The sequence below is a fragment of the Thamnophis elegans genome, chromosome 6 (assembly GCF_009769535.1).
Source record: "Thamnophis elegans isolate rThaEle1 chromosome 6, rThaEle1.pri, whole genome shotgun sequence".
NCBI lineage: Eukaryota > Metazoa > Chordata > Lepidosauria > Squamata > Colubridae > Thamnophis > Thamnophis elegans.
The window spans coordinates 139,771-159,481 of NC_045546.1; the positions used below are offsets into that span (position 1 = coordinate 139,771).

Consider the following 19,711-nt stretch of genomic DNA (forward strand, 5'->3'; position numbering starts at 1 on the left):
AGATACAATCTAGATATAATGAAGATAGAAAATCCAAAGGTTTTTACAATAAAATGACTGAGTTAGACAAAATTTTAACAGGTACTGATGAAAAAGTAATTAAAAAACTATACGGATATTTATTGGAGATTAAATTACAAGAACAACAAGTTAAAGAAACCATGATAGCTGGGGGGGAAACTTTAGGTATGGGATTGATTTAGAGAAATGGCAGAAACTGTGGTCTCAAAACTATAAAATGACAATGTCTACTGCATATAGAGAAAATTTGTATAAGATATTTTACAGGTGGCATCTACCCCCAACCAGAATTGCAAGAATGTCCAAGAATAAATCAGAAAAGTGTTGGAAATGTCATCAGATACCGGGCTCATATTACCACATGTGGTGGACTTGCATTGAAGCTAAAAGATACTGGACTAAAATCCACATGTGGTTGGAGAAAATGACACACAAATAAATAGACTTTAAACCAGAGATCTTTTTATTGGGAATCATACCAGAAATCTATAACAAAGACTTAAAATATCTGATTGTAAATGTGTTAAGAGCAGCCAGAATTGTATTTGCAAAAAACTGGAAAAATGAAACAATCCCAAAACAGGAAGAAGTTATTTGAAAAATAATGGACTGTGCTGAAATGAGTAAACTGACACTTGAAATTAGAGAACAAGAGGACGAGCAATTTTATAAGATATGGGACTTGTTTTATCAGTGGCTGGGGGGAAAAAACTTGGAAATGAAAAATGTTTTACTCATGTTTTAACTGAAGGAGTTAAATGAAAACACAATCATGCTGTGAAATAGATTAACAATGAAAAACTGATACATCTATGAATTGAATACTTTAGAATTTTTTGCTTTAAAAAGGATAAGGATAACAACGATTTTATGTATACTTGATAGAGGATTGGTGATATAATGTATAATCTTAAGAACATATTACAATATCTTGTTGATAAATAATTTTAATAAGGGAATAATTAAAAATTGGTATATATATGAAGTGACTATTTAGAATACCTTGTTGAAAAATGAAGGAATTACATCTTGGTTTGAAGGTATGATGTACAAGGACAATAATGAACATAAGCATACTCGATAGTTGATTGGTGGAATTATACATAATTGAAAACAGTGATATACAAATATAAATGGTTGGTAAATCGCTTTCATATTGGGATCTGTGATTATATAAAGATATACTGTTATTAAATAGACAATCAAGAATGTAAGGGAATTAGGTTTATTGAAAAAATAATAATATTAATTGTATTTGAATATACATTGTACAATGAAAGTGAGGTATTTAGTTATACTAGATGAAAAATCTGTGATTGTAAATGTATTTGAGAATATGGATGCAAAAACACTTGTAACCAAACGACATGATGTATGTAATGGATGAGATCATTTTTTTAAATATGTTTTTATTTTATTTTTATGTTTAAAAATAAAAAAATAGATTAAAAAAAGAAGAAGTCTCCTAGGCTAATTTTATTTACACGCGCAGACACACACTTCAGACCCAACCAAGGCTCTCCATCCGCGTCCCAACAGGCAACTTCAACTCACCCTCACATTCAAATCGGCATCTCTCCCAAGATCCCAAGATCATAAACACAACCCATCCCGCTTGCCACTGTGTCTTAGCTTGCTTGGTACAATGCCCTTAATTTCCCAGGCTGGCGAAATAGTTCTCGGGAGCCCCCGTGGGAAGGGAAAGGAGCCTGACGATCTCCACCTACCTTCTGCGAACACTTGGCAATGGTGAAGATGTCGGTGCCAACGTTCATGTACAGCTGCAGGACTGAGGCCAACTCGGCGATGAACTGCTCACTGCGCTCGGTGATCTCGCTCAGCAGGAGGGCCAGGATGTCTTCGTCAATGGAGGCCAGGAGGGGCACTGGGGGGGGGGGGGGAGAGGAAGGCAGGCTCAGGGGCGCCAGCAGCACGAGAGGCCCTCTCCCTCCCCTCACCCCAGGAAACACCTACGGATGTCCTGAAGAATGCCACTGCAGTCCACCAGGAAGAAGCGGTTGAAGGTGATGACCACCAGCGGCACCTTCTGCACCTGGACCGCCCAGGTGCGCAACTTGAGGATCTGATTCACGTACTCTTCTGCCGGCAGTCCCTTCATGCTCTCCAGCTGGCCGTCGCTCCAGCTGTGCACGTACTGGTAGATATGGCCGAGCCAAGAGTACTCTCGGCAGAGCAGCTGTGTCTCTGCCAGCCCAGCCTGTGGGGAGACGGAGCGCTCGGCCAGGCTCTTCGGGTGAGAGAGGCTCTCCCAGCGGAAGGGGGTTTCAGTGGGGAAGGAAGGCCTCCTGCATGCCAAAGCCGGAGCCAGGCGTCTCCCTTGGTTCCTGCGCCAATTCCTTTTGGGGAGGTGGGTTGGGTGTATTTGTGCAGAGGCAAACCATTGATAATTCCTTCTGTACCTAACTCCAGACTGGTCACCTATGAACCTACAGCCAAAGCCCCTTGTTGAAGGGGGAAGGAGCTCCTTTGCTCACGGCAACTGTTGCCCGGAGCTCAGAAGGAGAGCCAAAGCCCCCGTCCCCCCAAAGGAGGCCCACGGAGAGGTCGCCTGGACAGAGGGTGGACGCTGGACCCTCACAGGTGTGAGCAGGCAGGGGGAGAGCTGCTCAGAGGAGCCGCTATTGTGTGGGGCTTCCCTGAGAAGGAACGGAAGGGCATCTGGCTGCCCCCTTGGAAAAGAGCCTCTCAGCTTCTCAGGGAAGGCAGGCCCATGGAACGCTGGGACACTGTGCTGAGAAGCCAAAAATGCTGAGAGGAGAGGGAAAGGAAGGAGCGTGGCACGGGTTCAAACCTGCCAAGAAGACTTCCCATCCGCAGAGCTTCAGGAAAGGGGTCCCCACTGACATTGTTTTTATCATCTTCATCCTAGACCCCTGGATGAAAAGCAGCTGCCACAAGCCTCATGCCCCCTGTCAGCCTCTGCTTTGCTGCTGCTTCGGCTGCCATTGAAACGGGGGGGGGGGGAATGGTATTTGGGATGGGAATCATTATGTGCTGGAGGAAGATTCTAGATGCTGCCTGACCATCTTACTGCGCATGTGGAGGAAGGGAGTTTCCCGCCAAGGCTAACTGTCCAGCATTCCATCCTGGTGATGTCTTTTGAAGACATCTCCCACCTGACAGTTGGGTGAATTATAATTGGACTATAGACTGGGGGGCCAAGGGGAGGGGATTGAATTATACATGATATTCTTTGCTTTCGCGCCTAATTAACCAGATTCAGCTTCGCTTCGCTACTGTTAATTTCTAATTAGTAAAAGTACACTTAATTTCAAACAAATGGAGTTGAGTGGTTTCTTTCCTGATTATTAAATGAAGTCACACCTGACACCCCCAGGAAGACCACCGGACAGGCTCAACAAAGGACTCCTGCCTGGGCTCCAAAGAGGAAAAAGCGGGGGCTGCGGAGGGCATCCGGTTGGCCACCTAGTCAACCGAGGAAAGATGCCCTGGGGAATGGGATGGGAAGATTCCCAAGAGCCTGACGCCTCGAAGGAAGCTATGGAGGGCCTTGTCAGCTTCTGCATTGCTGTTGCTTCAGCTGCCATGAAACGGGAAGGGGGGGCGTGTATTTGGGAGGGGTTAATTGATGTGCTGGAGGAATGTTCTAGGATGTACCAGTCGTTGGGACTGCGCATGCGTATGTGTTTCCCGCCTGCATCAACGGCCTACACATTCCATCGTTGGCCTGTCTTTTTGAAGTTATCTCACACCTGACATTTGAAGGACTTATGATTGGACTGGGGCTTTGATCCTAAGGGGGGGGCACGGGCTATTCTATATATCAAATGCTTTCGCGCCAAATTAAGCAGATCTTGCTTTGCTACTGCTCGCTTACCATTTATAATTAGTAAAAGTACTTTGATTTCCAACAATGGAGTCTCTTAGTCTTCTTTCCTAATTATGGAATGGAGTGGTGCCTGACAGGCCTTCTGCTCTTAGGTAACTCTTGCTCGGTACCTGGACACAACACTACCCACTCAGCCATTTGTACACAGAGCTACTAGTCCTGATTGCGCCTCTTGAAGGGCTAGCTTCTCCTCCTCCTCCTCCTCCTCTTTTACTTCCTCTTTGACCACTTTGGGTGTCCAGGGAGCAGGGCCAGCGCTCTCTTCAAACTCTACAATTCTCAGCTTCAGAAAGCAAATGTTTCTCCCACTGACACAATTGGCAGAGCCCATTTTCCACTTCCCTGCGTTCCCAGGCTGCCTCCCTGGGCTGCCAGAACGGAGGAGGGGCTGAGGAAGAGGACCTGAGCCGAACAGGTAGGAAACTGTCGGGAGGCTTCCTGTGTTTCTGGGCAGCCAGTCCACCAGCCAGTGAGCCAGAGTCGGAAGGTCCCTGATGGGCAGGAGCCCCTCCTCACTCTCTTTGGGACACATTTGCCCCTCCTCTGCCCTTCCCATCCCTTCACTTTCGTTTCTCTTGTGGGCCCAGAACCTGATGAAACCCCCAATGCAGCATCTTCTCATCTCATCTCCTGGGCTGATGACTTCTGCCGCCTCCCTTTACAGAGGGCTGCTTTAGGCCACCTTCCCTCCTGCCAGAGGCGGCTGGGAGGCGGAGCCACTCGAGAGTCCTATCCCTTCAATTTGCTAAAACCCAAATTCCTCAGGTGGCAGCAGGAAAACATTGCCGAATTAGGTGAAGGGGCCAGCAGAGGCCCTCGAACTAGACTCACCATGAAGAGGTCCCGAAGTTTAGCCATGGCCGTCTGGATGATGCTGTCTGTGTGCAGGTCGGTCTCCAGCTGCTCACGAGACATCAAGGGGTACTCTGCCCGCAGCCGGTGGCCCACCACTTGAAGCCCACTGCAGGCCTTCAGGTCCAAACGATGCACCAGCTGAGCTTTATCACTGCACAGCACCGTCAACGACATCTGCTGCAGCTGCTCACGCAACCGGGAGATCTGATCATCCCCAGGGGCCGGGGGGGCCACGTCTCCAGCTTTAAGGAGAGGAAGGAAGGACCCAACGGCTGTTTGCTAAAAAGGCTCATTTTGTGCAAGGCAGCTAGAAAGAAATCTTAAAGCGATGGGTTGGATAAAGGACTGAAACACGGGAGGCACAGGAGAACCAGGCCAGCCCAGGGCAGCAAGCGCTCCTCATCTCTGTGGAGCTGAAAAGGACGCGGCCCTTTTTGTGCCACCGAGCAGAGGGGTTCCCTCCGGGGCATCTCTGCTCCTGGCTCAGAACCAGACCGTGCTGCCCCCAGACCCTCTTCCCACAGGCTCTTTGGCTCCCCACCTGCTTGGGAGGGCGGACGCTCTGTTTCAGGGGTCCTGGGGCCTGCTTGAGCTTCTGCCTTCTCACTTTTAACCCGGGTGGTCTGCAGGGCACAGAAAGTCAGGAACGTTGTGGGCTGAAGCCAGTTCACGTCAGAACCCACAGCCCCATCCCGGACACCCCTCGTGAGCCATCCTGCTTGGCGACCGGGGGGGGGGGGGCACACGGGAGACACTGGGCCAGAAAGACAAGGACCGCCCTAGCCCACCTCCAGGACGGTCTCCACCATTGTTTGCAGAGCCCCCAACAGGCAGTCTTCCAGCTCCCCGCTGGAGGGAAAGACTACGAGCTGATTGTCCGCACTGAACACCAGCTGCACCCGGAGGACGGCTTTCTGGGTGGAGCCATCGGCCTGCAAGGGAAGAGGTCAAAAGGCAGGTGAGAACACAGATGCTCTTTGGTCCTGGAAGCCGAAGAATGGGGCTTCCCGGGAGGTTTTACTCCATCTCTCTCCCCCCCCACACACACACATATGGGGGTCTCGTCCCCAATTCCTCTGCCCTCCGTGTTCCCTGAGGCAGACCTGCATGGTAAAATTGACAAAGCTGGAGGCTTCCTGGTGCATCACGGAGATGAGGGTCTGGCAAATGAGGAAGTTCACCAGCATGGCCAGGGTCCCCAGCATCTGCAACCAGGACTCGGCCTCTCGCAAGCGGCACTGCAGCCTCTCGAACTCCAGGCGCTGCTGGTACGGGGACTCCTTGGTGATGTACAACCGGTAGCCCTGCACTTCCGTCTGCAGCCCATGGACCATCTTGTAGGTGTCATCCCGCACCTGCCAGCATTGCACACAAAACAGCGGGACCCACTGACAACGGGTCCCTTTCCGGGCCCTTCCAGGGGCCCTTCCTCTCCTCAGATCCGGTCTGTGTTGCAGACCGAGCCTGTCGAGGCCAAGATGTAAGCCCACTTTTGCACACCATTCAAGAGAGACAATTAAAAAGCCAGGAAGGGGACCAAAAGAACACCCTCCCCCCCCCCCCCCGCTCTCCAACAGCCCACCCTGGAAGAAGCAGCAGCAGGGTTAAACACACCAGGCGGTTAAACACTCAAGCAGAAAACACTTTTCATCAAGGCACCACCAGGAGAAGCCCATCGGCCCTCCAAGGCTGGCTGGGCAAAGGGTGGTCTACAAACAGGGAGCCCACCCCACACTCACTACTACGGTGATCAGGTGGCTCAGTTGGGCAAACAACAAGCACAGAGAGCAGCAAGGAGATCATCGGCAACAGTTAAAGGCCGGAGCCTGCCTGCTATCATGAATCAGGCACTGAAAGGCCACTTCCTTCCGAGGCTTCTCTCGGCTTCAGAGAACCCAGCAGGCAGAAGAAGAACCACCGGGTGGGACAGGGCACCACAGAGCACTGCTCCACAGTGGACCTCTACAGAAATGAACCTGCCAAGGCTACCCGATGCAAGACAGGCGCTCGGGAGGAATCCACTGGCTAAAACCTCTCTCTGGTAGAAGCTGCTGGCTGCACTGGACCAACGGACAGAGTTTGGTGAATAGAGAAGAGAAAGGGCCGGGTGGGACGGGGCTTAAGAAGAAGTCAGTAAAAAATTAGTTGATTTTGGTGATTAATAAGTAGGAATTTAGTAACTCTTAGATTGTTTTAGATTGTTATTAAATGTTTATTCGTTAACAAATAATTAACTATAATAACAATAATGAAATGATAATGGATACAGCTTAATGATATATACATGTACTGGCAATCTAGGAAAAGAAACTTGGATATAAATTGCAAATTGTGACTTGGGAAAAAGACCTATAAATTTTATTAACAGATTTTTATTTAGATCTTGTTATAAAGGTGTAAGGTTTTTTTTTGGGGGGGGGGGTGTCTGATGATAGGAGATGGGACATAAATAGTAAATGATTTTTAGCCAATTATAATAACAACAGGGAAATGTCAATGCACATTATTTAACAACATATACATGCTATGGTATTGGCAAAAGTAACTTAGATATAAATTCTAAACAGTGAGTTGGGGAGGAAAAAGGGGGGAAGGTTTAGAAACTCTATTAATTGACTTTTACTTAAAAGATGCTATAAAGGTGTAATGTTATTGGAGGGTTTTTTGAAATAGCTAATGAATTCCATTATGTGGTTGTGTCTTTAAGTCTGAATGATTTGAGGTAAAAGCATGTTAAAATAATTGTAGCCAAATGAGAATTGTGGTACATTGATAGTAAGATATAAAAAGATTTTTGACTTAAAGTGTATAATCTAATATGAACTATAAGTAATGACTGTGGAAGAAATGCACGAAAGTTATCTGTAGCCAATCGACACGCTTTCTACAAGATGTAATGAAGGAGGATTCTCTTTTTGTGTGTTTTTGTTCAATTAAAATAAAAAGACTTTTCAATCGAGGGAGCTGCGTAAGGGCTTCTGTGTGTGCTGCTTTGTTATTTAGGGTGAACTGCTTTTTCATTCTTCGTTTCTTGGACCCGTATAGAGTGTGTGATCGTTACAAACCTACTAAAGTAATTAAATTAAATTGCCTCACTGAAATACTCTTCTCACATCAGCTCACAACCACTGACCAGGCTGCGTCGCCAATGTGAAATGTAGCAAGAGTTAAAATGAGATGGGTTTTCTTGGTTCTTGCAATGTAATCCAAAACTTTCCTTGAGAGAAAGAGGCAGAAGGGGTGGGGGGGTGGGGGTTGCAACGCAGAGCCTTATCTCGCCACTCCCCTGAAAACACCCCCTCCTCCCCCTTGCAAGAGCCCCCGTCCCACTCAGGCTGAGGCTCACCAGCTCCAAGATGGAGGTGCAGAGGGCGAGGAACCTGTGAAGGAACCCGTCTGCGTTGCTGTTCATCTGGGCCAGAGACCGCTTGAGTTCAATGAAGTTGTAACACCTGCTGGCGCCAGTTGGCAGCCAGTGGACGGATTGCAACTCCTGCAGGAGTCTAAGCAGGAAAGAGAGAAATCTCTGCAGAGGCCGCAAAACAGTGGAGGAACTCCTGTGGCCCCGGGGTCTCCTCACTGCCTTCTCCACAGAGGTCCTGACCGGTTCTGGAAAACCGATAGCAGAGATTTGGAGGAGTTCGGAGAACCGGTAAATGCCACCTCTGGGTGGCCTCCACCCCCCCCCCCCCTCTAGTCTCTGCCTCCCCAGTCCCGGCTGATCTGGAGGTTAATGGGGGTTTTGAAGTAACCTTCCCCAGCCACGCCCACCAAGCCACGCCCACAGAACCGGTAGTAAAAGAAATTGGATCCCACCGCTGCCTCTTGGCATCCCAACCTGGATATGTGGAGAAGTGCTGCTCCAAAATGGGGCACAGCTTGAAGCAACTGGAGGTTCAGCTTCTCCCGGAGTTTCAAGTATTGCAAATATTTGACGTTAAAGCACCACCTGGGGGGGGGGGGGGTGGGGGGGAGAACCAGCTGAGAAAGGCTGAGTTACCTTCTTCCTCCCAGCAACCCTCCCCAGAGCAGGGAGGAGAGGCACCCCCTAATCCCCCATCTCCACACCCCCCCAGGGCTCCTACCGAGTGAAGGCTTTGCGGACCAAGAAGAGGCGGAAGAAGGGGATGTGCTGCATCAGCTGCCACAGCCGGGCCTCCCGATGCCAGTCGCCCAAGGAAAGCGCCACGGAGCCCTCCTCGGGATGCACGCACAGCACCCCGAAGGGCGAGAAGACGTAGTGCTGGGGCTTGATCAGGTACCCCGGGACGGTCACTAGGTCGTAAGGCCTACAGCCAGGGCGGGAGGAAGGCCACGGAGGAAAGCCCTTCGCAACGCCCGTCTCCTCGGACAGGCTGGGCAGCCCCGGCCCCGCCAGGAGCCTCCGCTCCGCTCAGAGGCTGCAGCCCGCCGCCCCACGCCAGCCGGTGACGCCCGTGCCCAGCATCTGCGCGGGGAAGGCCAGCTGGCAGCCGCGTAGGTAGGGAGGCAAAGCCCGGCGAGCGGGGGCTCTAAAGGGGGCGAGGCTCGGGCGCCACGCGGTACCTGAAATGCCGGTTCGGGGCAGCGTTCAGGTAGAAGAAGCGGATCTCCCCCGCGTGGTATCTCCCGGAGAGGACTTCGGCCACTTGGAGCCCGCTCATCGGGGCCTGCCTGTCCGCCGGGGGCGCCGCGGCCGGGAGCCCGGGGGCCGGTGCGGGGCTGGCCACCTCGGCAGACTCCGGAGACGGGCTGCGGCAGGGGCGGGAGCGGGGGGTCAGTGGCCGAGGCGGCCTCCCTGCCGGCCTCGCTCCGAGCCCCCCGCTCTCCCACCGGCGGGGCTCACCGGGCAGCGCAGGCGAAGTCCACGGGCAGGGCGGCGGCCAGGGCCAGGGGCAGCATGCCCAGCCCACCCGCCCAGGGGGCTTCCAGGCGGGCCACCCGGCCGCCCACCGGCCCCACGCAGCGCTGCAGCTCCGGCAGGGAGACGGGGCGCGGGTGCAGCAGGCCGGCGGCGGGGGCGTCCAGGGCGGCGCGGAAGGGGCAGGGCAGCCCGGCGAAGGCCGGCTCCGGGGCGGCGGGCAGGCGGCGGGCCTCGGCGGCCAGGGCCAGGGGCCAGGGGGCCTCGGGGTCGTCTCGCAGCGCCGCGCGCCTGCTGGGGAAGGCCCCCCGCAGCGCCCCCCGCAGGTCCAGGTCGGCCAGCAGCGCCCGGCCCCCGCAGGCCTGGTAGCGCAGGGCGCGCAGGTAGGCGGGCAGCGGGGCGCGCCCGGAGAGCAGCCCGCGGAAGGGCGCGCAGAGCTGCAGCGCTTCCAGCAGCCGCAGCCAGGCGCGCCGCCCGCCGCCCCGCAGCACCTCCCGGCACACGGCCAGCAGCTCGGCAAGCAGCGCCTCCACATCCCGCGGCTCCGCCCGGCCGGCCTCCCGCAACTGCGTGGCCAGGCGCCGCCGGGAGGAGCGTGCCCAGGCCGGGTCCGGTTGCCGCGGGGAGGCTCCCGAGGGCTCCGAGGGCCGCGCTTCGGGGAGCCCCGGGACGGGCGGCTGGGCGCCGGGCGGCTCCATGGCGGCTGGGTCCGCGTTGCTAGGGACGCCCGCGGCGTCGCTAGGGGCGCCAACGGCCCGCCCGGCCGACGCGCCCCCCCCCCACGCGCCGCCAGAGGAGACGCCCCGAGGATGGAGGCCCCCGAAGCCCCGCGGCTTTAAAAAAGACCCCAGCACCCACCAGCACCACCACCTTAGTTTCCCCGGGGGGGGGGGGGGTGGGCTGTTTATACTAGTTGTTTGGGCATTCCTTGCATCCCACCCAGAATCCCTGGGGTGAGATGTGAGAGGTGTATAAATCTGATAAATCCATTTTCCCTGTCAAACATCCAGAGAAATCCGCCTGTATTCACATCTCTAACAGGACATCACAAGCCTTCCAAGCTTCTGTACATTTATCAAAACCCCGACTGGACATTACCCCACCTGGACATTCATTCTAGGGGTTCTTGCTGTGTTTAGCAACCCACCTTCAACTCCATATTCGTGCAACATGTTCCGCAGTACAAGCATGTTCACATTTTCTGTAAACTGGCAAAAGTACAATAAAATTTCTGTCTTGCATGGTTCCTCCATGACCTGTGGAGGAGCAAATATTTGGGCTGTGCATCCCATCCGGCATGTAGCTGTAGTGCCCTCCCCTCCCCACAGGTAGATCCCCCTCACCATCTATAAAGGTGAACATGTTGCCGTTCCCTCTAAGCCAGGTGCTGATCCCAGGGGATAAATACCACAACTGGTCCAATGTTTCTATACACAAAGCATGAAGTTCTTGCCAAAGGAGATGGGTTACTAGACTCAGAAACTGTATCGGTTTCTCTTTAATACAATCCAAAAAGCAAGACTGCGTAATTGCTGTGGAACTCCAAGTACAATGTGTATCCTGAAAATGAGGTAATTACTGAATTTAACATGTAATAAGAAAATCCAATCAATGGTGTCTTCTTAACCCAGGCCTCGCAATTAGACCAGACTAGAAAAAAGCAGTGGGAAGCCACTTTACCACTGTTGCCCCCACAACTGTATGGTTACCAGAAGCAAGGAAGTTTACCAGCTCAACACATCATCCAGAGGGTTCCCAGATGTTGAACATGGTTACATTAAGGGGTCACCTTTCCTAGATATGTTCAGGCTCCCTGCTGCAAAAGCCTCTACTGGAACAGATCTCCTCTCTGGATCCCCACCCTGCAGCTCTTCTAACAGAAATGCTGTGTGATGGGGCCTTCCATCGCATCCCCCATGCCAAGCGAGGGAGAAGGGTCTGGGTCCTGCTGCTGCTGCCGCCAGCCTCAAAGCAATGACCTCACGGGCGCCCTGAAAGACCACCAGCCCACAGGCCCTCCCTGTCACATTTGAAGCAAACGTGCCTTGGGGAAACCCAGTGCAGTGCTGTGGCTCAGGCCAGGCCTGCTTAACGCTCACCTAAGCATATCCAATTAAGCTTAGTGCTCTCCTGCGCAATGGAGTAGCAACACAGATCTCTGGGGCAGCCATTTCGAAGAAGCAAGGTCACCGGAGGCAGCCTTTAGGACAACCCACCCCACCTGCCCCAATTCTAGCTGGTCAAGAGTCCTCCTTCCAGCACCCATGGTCCTTGGCCAGGATCCTCCAGGTAGGAGCGGTTGATGATCTGGCCTCCACCTCGGCTTGGGAAAGGGAGAAGCTGCCCCTGGGGAGCAGGGCTGGGGGCAGCCAAGAGCTTTGAAGGCCGGGTTCCAACGGCCTCTGCCTGGACCAGAATGCTTCTCAGTCAACGTTTCTGCTCCCCAGGGTCCCCTTCGGTTGCCCTCCTGCCACCGCTTCTCCTCCTCCACAGGAGGGAGCCCGGGCGGAAGGAGAGCTGCGCCCGCGGGGCTCCCCGGAGGAAGGCTCTTCGGGGCCTCCGGGTGCCCCTCCCAAGGTGGGCGAGGTGCAGGCGGGTCAGGAGGCGTCGGGCCCCGGGAGGGCGGCGGGAGGCGCGGGGTCGTGTCCGGCGGCCTCGTAGTCGGTGATCCTGCGCTGCACCAGGGAGGGCATCAGCTGCACGTAGGCGGCCATCAGGCGGTGGTTGGAGCGCACCAGCTTCCCGGCGCAGCCGTCCAGGCAGGCCTCCTGCGGGGGGGAGAGAGAGAGAGAGAGAGAGGGGAGGGGGGCTCGCTCATCCCCCACCCCCATCGTGGACCTCACACACCCCCCCCCCAGCCTCTCCCCAGCCCCCCCCCCCCGGCCCCGGGCTCACCTCCTGGCGGGTGAGGGCGCGGTAGTTGAGGTCGGCCACGCAGCGCTGGAAGCAGAGCTCCGTCATCCGGTTGTAGACCAGCAGGAAGTCCCGCAGCTGCAACGACAGCAAAGCTTCAGCCGCCCGCCCGGCCGCCCGCCCTCCCGGGGAGAGGGGGAGGGGAGGCGGGGGGGAGGGGGAGGGGGAGGCGGCTCACGCTGCGCAGCTGCTGCGACTCCGGCGCGGGGTCCTCCATGCAGGCCGGGCGCTCCCCTCCGCTCCCCGTGACGCCACTTCCGCCCCACGACGTCGCTTCCGGTCTGCTTGCGCTGGGGCCGTCGCGCGCCCGACCGACGCCGGAGCCCCCGGGGCCGGCCCGCAGCGGGTGAGCGGTGCCGCCGGCCCCCTCCTCCCCGGGCCGCGGGCGGGCGGTCTGTGGCCTCCTGGGGCGGCCCCGTCCGGCCTTCTTCGTCGCGGCTCTTGGCCGGCCGGAGTTGCGGGCGCCGGGCGGGGCGGCTCCCCTGGCAGCGGCTCTCGCGGGGCGGGCGTCGGGGGGGGGGGCGGCAGGAGGCCTCTCCGCCGCGGAAAGCGGGGCCCGATTTGGACCGGACTCCGAAGCCCTCGGCTCCCGCACTTGCCCCGGGCTCAGCCCCCCCGGGAGGAACCGCCGCCGCGTCCTCCGCGGAAGAGACGGGAAGGGGGCCGAGGCCGAGCCCCTCAACCCCGCTCCCCCCGTTGCCCCCCAGGCACCCAGCATGAGCGAAGGACCGATGAGCAAGGCAGCCACCATGGAGATCCCCATCCACGGCAACGGAGACTCCAGGCGCTTGGCCGATGACGACGGCTTGGAGCAGGTGTGGAAGAGGGGAGCGTGGGGAGGAGGAGGAGACGGCGAGGGCAGAGGAGCTCCTGGCCCCCTTCGCCCTAGGGAGAGCGGCCTTGGGTGGGAGGGAGGCAGGGGGGAGCAGGAACCCACCCACCCCCTGCTCTGAGGTCCCCTCCTGCGGAGCCCTGGGCAGTCCAGAAAGGTGGGTGGGAGTTTGGGGAGGCCCCGGGGAGGGCCAGGAGTCCCAAAGGAAGCCCTCCAGGTCGCTTCTGTTTGGCCTCTGAGGAAAGCAGCCGGCTGAAGGTTTGCCAAGCAGAAGAGGGAGGGGACCCTCTGGCTGCCCAGAAGCCGCTCAGGGAAGGGGGCTCAGGCCAGAACTAGGAGCCAGTGGCCCAGGCGGGCACGGAAGCGGGCATTTCGTCTTTCCTGGAGGCTCCCAAACAGAAGGGAGGACATGGAATAACAGAGTTGGGAGGGACGTTGGAGGTCTGAAGCAGGAGACCTCTCATATCATTTCAGACAGGGGGTTGTCCACTGCTGGAGCCCCCACAGCTTCTGAAGGCAAAACCTTCCACTCATTAATTGCTCTCACTGCTGGGAAAGGCAGGGACCCCCACTTATCAGGGAGCGCTTGGGGGGGAGCAGAAGGGGGTCGAACTTGTTCAGGGTGCCGAATCCTCCAAGAGGCGGAGCTCTAATGACAGTCTTGTCCCTTTCAAAGGGACCAGGAGGTCCTTTGCAAAATCCTCCCCTGGTGGACCGAGCCCTGAGCAGGGGCTGGACTAGATGCTCTCTTGGGGGCATTCCAGTGCCGGCTGTAGAAGAACACTGCTGTGTGCCCTCCCGCCTGATAGCTTTGGCCCCACGGGCTGCCTGAAGGAAAACGGCCGGTTGAGAGGCCTGGGAGGGGGGGGGCAGTGGCTGAGGAAAGGGGGCCCTTCCTAAAGCTTGGCAGTTTTTCAGTGAGTGGCGAGATTCCCGTCATCAACAGGCCAGCAGCCAGAAAGGTGCCACCTTGTGTTGCCTGGGGTGCCTTGCGCCTGGCAGCCCTGTAGGGGAAGCAGCTGGCAGTTTGGTTCTCCCCCCCCCCCCCCTTCCTTAGGACCTGCAGCAAGTGATGGTGTCGGGGCCCAACTTGAACGAGACCAGCATTGTCTCTGGAGGTTACGGGGGAACAGCCGAGGGCATCGTCCCCACCAGTATCATCAAAGGTCAGCATTTGCAGGGACCGATGGGGCTGCTTGGGGAGGGGGGCGCCTGCCTGGGCATTGCCTGGTGGTTGGAGAGTGCTTGGAAGCCCCCTCCCCTGCGTAGGCAGCCATGTCCGTCTCCCCAGAGCTCCAGAGGTGAGAGGGAGGGGGGCGGCTTGGGGAGGGGATCTCACTGTCTCATGGATCCTTTGGTATGCAACCCCCCATCTCGCCTCCTCGTCTCCTTGACCATGTGTCACGCTCATCGCCCGCCCCCTTGTGTCCTCTCGCCCCCTCTGGTGCGGCTCCCCTGCCCTGCCTTCCTCTGCCCTCCATTTCAGGCTCCCTCGTTCCATCTCACCCTCCCCGAGGACCACTCATCTCCCCCAGCCCTTCGGCTGCCAGCCGCATAGCCAGCCAGGCTCCCGTGGCCACAGGTATTGTCCTGCGTGGGGGGGGGGGCAGGGAGGGGAGGGGGAAACCTGTGAGGAAATGGGGGCTTTGCAGCCCTTCCAGTGGGGGAATGTGTGAGAAGGGGGTCGCCGTCTTTCTGGTGGGCATCCTTTCTTGCCAACTGCAGGCTCCAACTTGCACCAGCCCCACCCCAACCCAGCCATGACCGGGGAGGAGGCGGCGGCGGCAGCTGCTGCCACACGAGGAGTAGCCGTGGAGAAGTTCGACATTGTCAGAAAATGGGGCATCAACACCTACAAAGTGAGTCCCCTTGGGAATGGGGGGAGGCACTGAATGGAGCCCCGGGCATTGCAGGGCTACCACTGGCTTTTCTAGCCCCCCGGGCCCCTTCAAGGGCCCCGTGGACGATCTCGAAGACGAGTCGGCTTGTGACGGCTGGTGGGGAGAGTTTACTCTATTGTCATTGCACCTCATAACCCGAAATTAAATGCCATCTTCGGTGTACGTTATAACTATAAAAATAAAGCGCACACACACGTATCATCCATGTTCCATACAAATGAATTGAAAACCTGATGTTGCGTTAATATTGCACTATGCAGTAAAACTCAGTATGGTTTCTGCCCTGGGAGAGCAGCTGTTCTTCAGCCTACTGTCTGTCCTTGTTTTTATTGTCCTGTACCGTCTGCCAGATGGTCATAGTTCAAAACGAGAAGGGTGCCCAGAATTAGGTGGATCTTTAAGAATGCTTTGAACTTTCTTAAGGCAGCGGGGGGGTTATAAAGCTCTTCCAAAGAGAGGAGGGGGCAACCCATGATCCCCTGGGCAATGGCGTTGACCCTCTGGAGCGCTGCCCTCCTCTGCCACTGGGCAATTGGCAAACCAAGCGCAGGTGGTTACAATACTCTCTATGGGGCAGCGATGGAAAGTCACCAGCAGTTTCCCCATCCGGGTGTTGTTTCCTGAGAAGTCTCGGGTGGGGTCACTGCTGGGCCCTTTTGACCAGGGCTGCAGTGTGAGCGCCCCAGGTCGGGTCCTCTTTTAAGACAACGCCCAGAAACTGAAAACTGCCCACTTGCGCCGCTCGGTCTCCCTTGGTAAGCAAGGCCTGGATGTCTGATCTGTTCCTTCCGTAGTCCACTATCGGCTCCTTGTCTTCTTGGCACTAAGGACCAAGTTATTGTCTCCACACCACGAAAACAACCGGTCCACCTCATCTCGATAGGCAGACTCATCCCCCCTTCCCCCCCCCCCAAGACCCCCAGTACTGTTGTATCATCTGAGGATTTAGTAATAATATTACTAGCGTGAGTGGGGAGGCCATCATGCACATAAAGAGCATGGAGTAAGGGACTCAACATGCAACCCTGTGGTGTACGAATCGGGGCTGAAGAGAGATGGTTAGCTGATCTGACCCTCTGAGAGCGGCCAGACAGGAAATCCATCACCCAAAGGCAGATTTTATAAGGAAGTCCAAGATCCATAAGTTTGGACGCTGGTCCATGGGGAAGCATTGTGTTAAATGCAGAGCTAAAATCTATAAGAACCACCTTCACGCAGTCTCTGGGCCTTGTGGGGTTATGTGAGGGGCTTCCCCGGATGCCTGTGGGGCCTTTGGGCGGGGGGCTTCTGCCCAGGCAGCTGTCCTGGGTTAGCTGAGGGCTGGGGGGGTCGCTCTCATGGTCGGGGTGTGACTCCCCCGCAGAGAGTCCTCCTGCAGCCCCCTTTCCTCAGTGCCAGGGAAAGGGCCCTTCCTCTTTATTCCCAGCCGTTCTGGTGGCTTCTTCTGGGAGGCACCCGGCCAATAAGGGCAAGAGGCCCTTTCCCGAATGCCACCCTCTCCTCTGCTCTTCCCCACCCTTGGCGCAGTGCACCAAGCAGCTGCTGTCGGAGCGCTTCGGGCGCGGCTCGCGGACCATCGACCTGGAGCTGGAGACCCAGATTGAGCTGCTGCGTGACACCAAGCGGAAGTACGAGTCCTTGCTGGGCCTGGCACGGGCCCTCACCAACCACTTCTACAGCCTCGTCCAGACACAGCATGCCCTGGCGGACGCCTTCTCGGACCTCAGCCAGAAGTCCCCGGAGCTTCAGGTGAGCGCACCCCTCCCGCCCTTCTCCTGGCAGACCTCCCTCCGTCCCTCCCTCGGTGGGCAGGCTTTCATCCCCTCCCCCCCCCCCCGGGGCCTGTGGCCTTTCAGAAGGCTGACTCTGCAGGGATGGGAGTGAAGCTTTTGGCTCTGGGAGGGCAGCACTTGCTCTGAGGAAGTGGGGGAGCTGCTGTTCCCAGGAGGAGGAGGAGGAGGCAGCCGGTGGGCTCTTCTTCCACCCCCCACGCCCCCAAGTGGCGTCTCTCAGGGAGGGCAGAGCCAGGCTTCCAGCATGGAGATAAGGCCCGGGGAAGGGCATGGCTGAGGGGGATGTGCGAGGTGGGAAGGCTAAAAGGGACTATGGAGGAGGAGGAGGAGGAGGGGGGCAACTTCCTCCCCTCCAAAGCACCCAGAGGGGGGGGGGGTCAAGAGCTTCACCCCCATCGTAAAGCAGGGGGCAGCCCTCCTTTTGAGGCAGAGCAGGTGCAGCTGCCCTTCCTTGGCAGGGGAAGTGTGGGGGGGGTCCCAGGTGGGGGAGGAGCTTCCTCGATCTCCTCCGTCCCTCCCCCCACTTGCAGGAGGAGTTCGGATACAACGCCGAGACTCAGAAGCTGCTCTGCAAGAACGGGGAGACCCTGCTGGGAGCCGTCAACTTCTTTGTCTCCAGCATCAACACCCTGGTCAACAAAACCATGGAGGACACCCTCATGACCGTCAAGCAGTACGAGACGGCCAGGTGGGTCCTTCCCGGGGGAAACCGGTCGGTCGGTCAGGGCAGGGCTGCCGTGGCTCCTCTGACCCGCCACACCCACCCACCCCTGGTGCAGGCTGGAGTACGACGCTTACCGCACAGACCTGGAGGAGCTCAGCCTGGGGCCACGGGATGCCAACACGCTCTGCCGCTTGGATGCTGCCCAGGCCAACTTCCAGGCCCACCGCGCCAAGTACGAGAAGCTGCGGGCAGACGTGGCCGTCAAGCTGAAGTTCCTGGAAGAGAACAAGGTGAGCCTGGCCGGCGGAGGAGGAGGAGGCGGGGGCGCGGCTGTGACCACCACGGGTGCCGGTGCCAGGCGGACACTGATCTCTGCACCCCCCTCCCCCTCCCCAGGTGAAGGTGATGCACAAGCAGCTTCTGCTCTTCCACAATGCCATCTCGGCCTACTTCGCTGGCAACCAGCAGCAGCTGGAGCAGACCTTGAAACAGTTCAACATCAAGCTGAAGAGCCCCGGGGCCGACAAGCCCTCCTGGCTGGAGGAGCAGTGAGCAGGGGGGGTCGTCGCCCCCCCTCCCGCCACGCTCCTCCCGCCCTTCACAGACTTGGACTCGGAGGGAGGGCCCTGCCGTGGGGCGCCCTCCCCTCTGGTGCCCTTCGGGGGCTTCCCATTCCAGGGGGGGGGGAGCGGGGAGAGCTGGAGCAGCCGAGCCGCCCCGTCCCTCCCTCCGCAATGCCCGGAGGCAGCAAGCACTTTCTTACTCTGAGGGTGGGGAGAAGGGCGCCCCCGTCGGTCCCCAATCAAGGGTCTCTGCTGAGGGCCAGGCCCGACCCGATCTTGGGCCTCCTCCCCCCCTCGGCCTGTTCTCCCTGAGGAACGTTCTCTCCATCCTGCCCCACGGGACCTTCAAGGAAGGCAGCTATGGGTCGGCTGGGTTGGACGTGCCGGGGCTGCTCTGGAGGTGCCCAAGATGTGAGATTGGCCCCCTATTTGGGGGGCCAGGGACCAAACACTTCCTGGCTCCGGCCCCTGGGGAGGGTGTGCGTGCGTGCGTGTGTGTGATGTGTGCGTTCATCATGGCCAGTGTCCCATATTGTGTTCCCTATGGGGGCTGCGGGCGGCAAACTCCGGCCTTCCACCCAGCCGGCCCCGACCAACACTCCAGCCCCCACCACCTCTGTAAAGATTCCCCAATAAATGGTACCAAATGGCTGCAGAAGTCTCTTTGCGGAGCCCAGGGCTTCCCTTGGCCCAAGCGGGGAATGGCACGGGGGGGGGGGGCAGTTCTGCCATCTGGTGCCACCCTGGCTAGCACAAGAGGGGCAGAGCTCACAGTCCTGCCTGCTGGTGGGGGTGGGGGCTTGGCTAAGCCCTCCCCCCCCCCGTTGTTTTACAACCAGCCAGGACGGGAGGGAGGGAGGGAGGGCGAGGATGCTACTGTCGGAGCCTGACTCCCAGCTGCCAGGGAGGAGGGGCGGGTCTCAAGTTGTGCATGGAGCCCCCCTCTTTGCCTGGTGGTTTCTCTGCCAGCCGTCTGCTGCCAAACTCTGCCCTGGGCTGCCTTGGCGGAGTGCCAGGCTGAGGTCCTGCTCTGATGCCCTTCCTGGGGCCTCAACCCAAGAGGTCAATCATAAACGGCATCCTGAAACCTCCCAGGGCAGGTCCAGGGCTGTGTGTGTGTGTGTGTGTGTGTGTAAGCACAACGGCTGTTTCACTTTTACTTCCGGTGCCCCGTTGCAGCCTCGGGCACTGAATGCAGCCAGCAACCCTGCATGTCTTCGTCCTGCGGGATCAGAACGGAGCTACCCCTCTCGCCTCTGGCGCCCCCCCCCCCTTTTCTCTTTCCCAAGTGAAGAATTCTGCACACCATCCTTGCTCTGACTACTGAGAAGAAGAAGAAGAACTTTGTAGGTTCCCTTTGACTGAATGTCTTGGATGGGAGCCAGTCAAGGAGAGAACCTGTTTGGGATGGAGGCATTTCTGTCAGGGAGAAGACTCAGTGGAACGGCTCCCCTCCGG

At 57.1% G+C, this 19,711-nt stretch overlaps 3 protein-coding genes across 3 annotated transcripts in view; 1 reads left to right on the forward strand and 2 right to left on the reverse strand.

Moving 5' to 3' along the window:
* The window catches only part of DNHD1 (dynein heavy chain domain 1), a 51,986-nt gene extending 42,287 nt beyond the window's left edge, over positions 1-9,699 (reverse strand). The window contains exons 1-11 of the mRNA XM_032219381.1: positions 9,573-9,699; positions 9,293-9,478; positions 8,833-9,036; positions 8,586-8,696; positions 8,094-8,250; positions 5,851-6,102; positions 5,536-5,679; positions 5,289-5,370; positions 4,724-4,989; positions 1,996-2,239; positions 1,749-1,906 (exon numbers count right to left, since the gene is read on the reverse strand). Coding sequence (XP_032075272.1) covers positions 1,749-1,906; positions 1,996-2,239; positions 4,724-4,989; positions 5,289-5,370; positions 5,536-5,679; positions 5,851-6,102; positions 8,094-8,250; positions 8,586-8,696; positions 8,833-9,036; positions 9,293-9,478; positions 9,573-9,628 — 1,860 coding nt within the window. The 5' untranslated portion in view covers positions 9,629-9,699. The remainder of the gene's footprint in view (positions 1-1,748; positions 1,907-1,995; positions 2,240-4,723; positions 4,990-5,288; positions 5,371-5,535; positions 5,680-5,850; positions 6,103-8,093; positions 8,251-8,585; positions 8,697-8,832; positions 9,037-9,292; positions 9,479-9,572) is intronic.
* A 1,368-nt stretch (positions 9,700-11,067) lies between these two features.
* On the reverse strand, positions 11,068-12,763 carry TIMM10B (translocase of inner mitochondrial membrane 10B). The gene is made up of 3 exons (XM_032219387.1): positions 12,679-12,763; positions 12,483-12,578; positions 11,068-12,355 (listed from the first exon to the last, which is right to left on the reverse strand). Exons 1-3 carry the CDS (start codon positions 12,715-12,717, stop codon positions 12,185-12,187), a joined length of 306 nt encoding a protein of 101 aa, XP_032075278.1. The 5' UTR covers positions 12,718-12,763; the 3' UTR covers positions 11,068-12,184.
* On the forward strand, positions 12,761-18,904 carry ARFIP2 (ADP ribosylation factor interacting protein 2). The gene is made up of 9 exons (XM_032219386.1): positions 12,761-12,846; positions 13,208-13,315; positions 14,390-14,498; positions 14,819-14,914; positions 15,058-15,191; positions 16,761-16,982; positions 17,557-17,714; positions 17,806-17,980; positions 18,087-18,904. The coding sequence occupies exons 2-9, from the start codon at positions 13,217-13,219 to the stop codon at positions 18,240-18,242; spliced, it is 1,149 nt and encodes a 382-aa protein (XP_032075277.1). The 5' UTR covers positions 12,761-12,846; positions 13,208-13,216; the 3' UTR covers positions 18,243-18,904.
* Positions 18,905-19,711: the final 807 nt, after the last annotated feature.

Excerpts from the sequence above, each read along its gene's own strand:
- TIMM10B (XM_032219387.1), bottom strand. The coding sequence starts at position 12,717 with ATGGAGGACCCCGCGCCGGAGTCGCAGCAGCTGCGCAGC. Across the intron at positions 12,579-12,678 it reads AGTCGCAGCAGCTGCGCAGC|CTGCGGGACTTCCTGCTGGT; the intron begins GTGAGCCGCCTC and ends CTGTCGTTGCAG. Across the intron at positions 12,356-12,482 it reads GCGCCCTCACCCGCCAGGAG|GAGGCCTGCCTGGACGGCTG; the intron begins GTGAGCCCGGGG and ends TCCCCCCCGCAG.
- ARFIP2 (XM_032219386.1), top strand. The coding sequence starts at position 13,217 with ATGAGCGAAGGACCGATGAGCAAGGCAGCCACCATGGAGATCCCCATC. Across the intron at positions 13,316-14,389 it reads ATGACGACGGCTTGGAGCAG|GACCTGCAGCAAGTGATGGT; the intron begins GTGTGGAAGAGG and ends CCCCTTCCTTAG. Across the intron at positions 16,983-17,556 it reads AGAAGTCCCCGGAGCTTCAG|GAGGAGTTCGGATACAACGC; the intron begins GTGAGCGCACCC and ends CCCCACTTGCAG.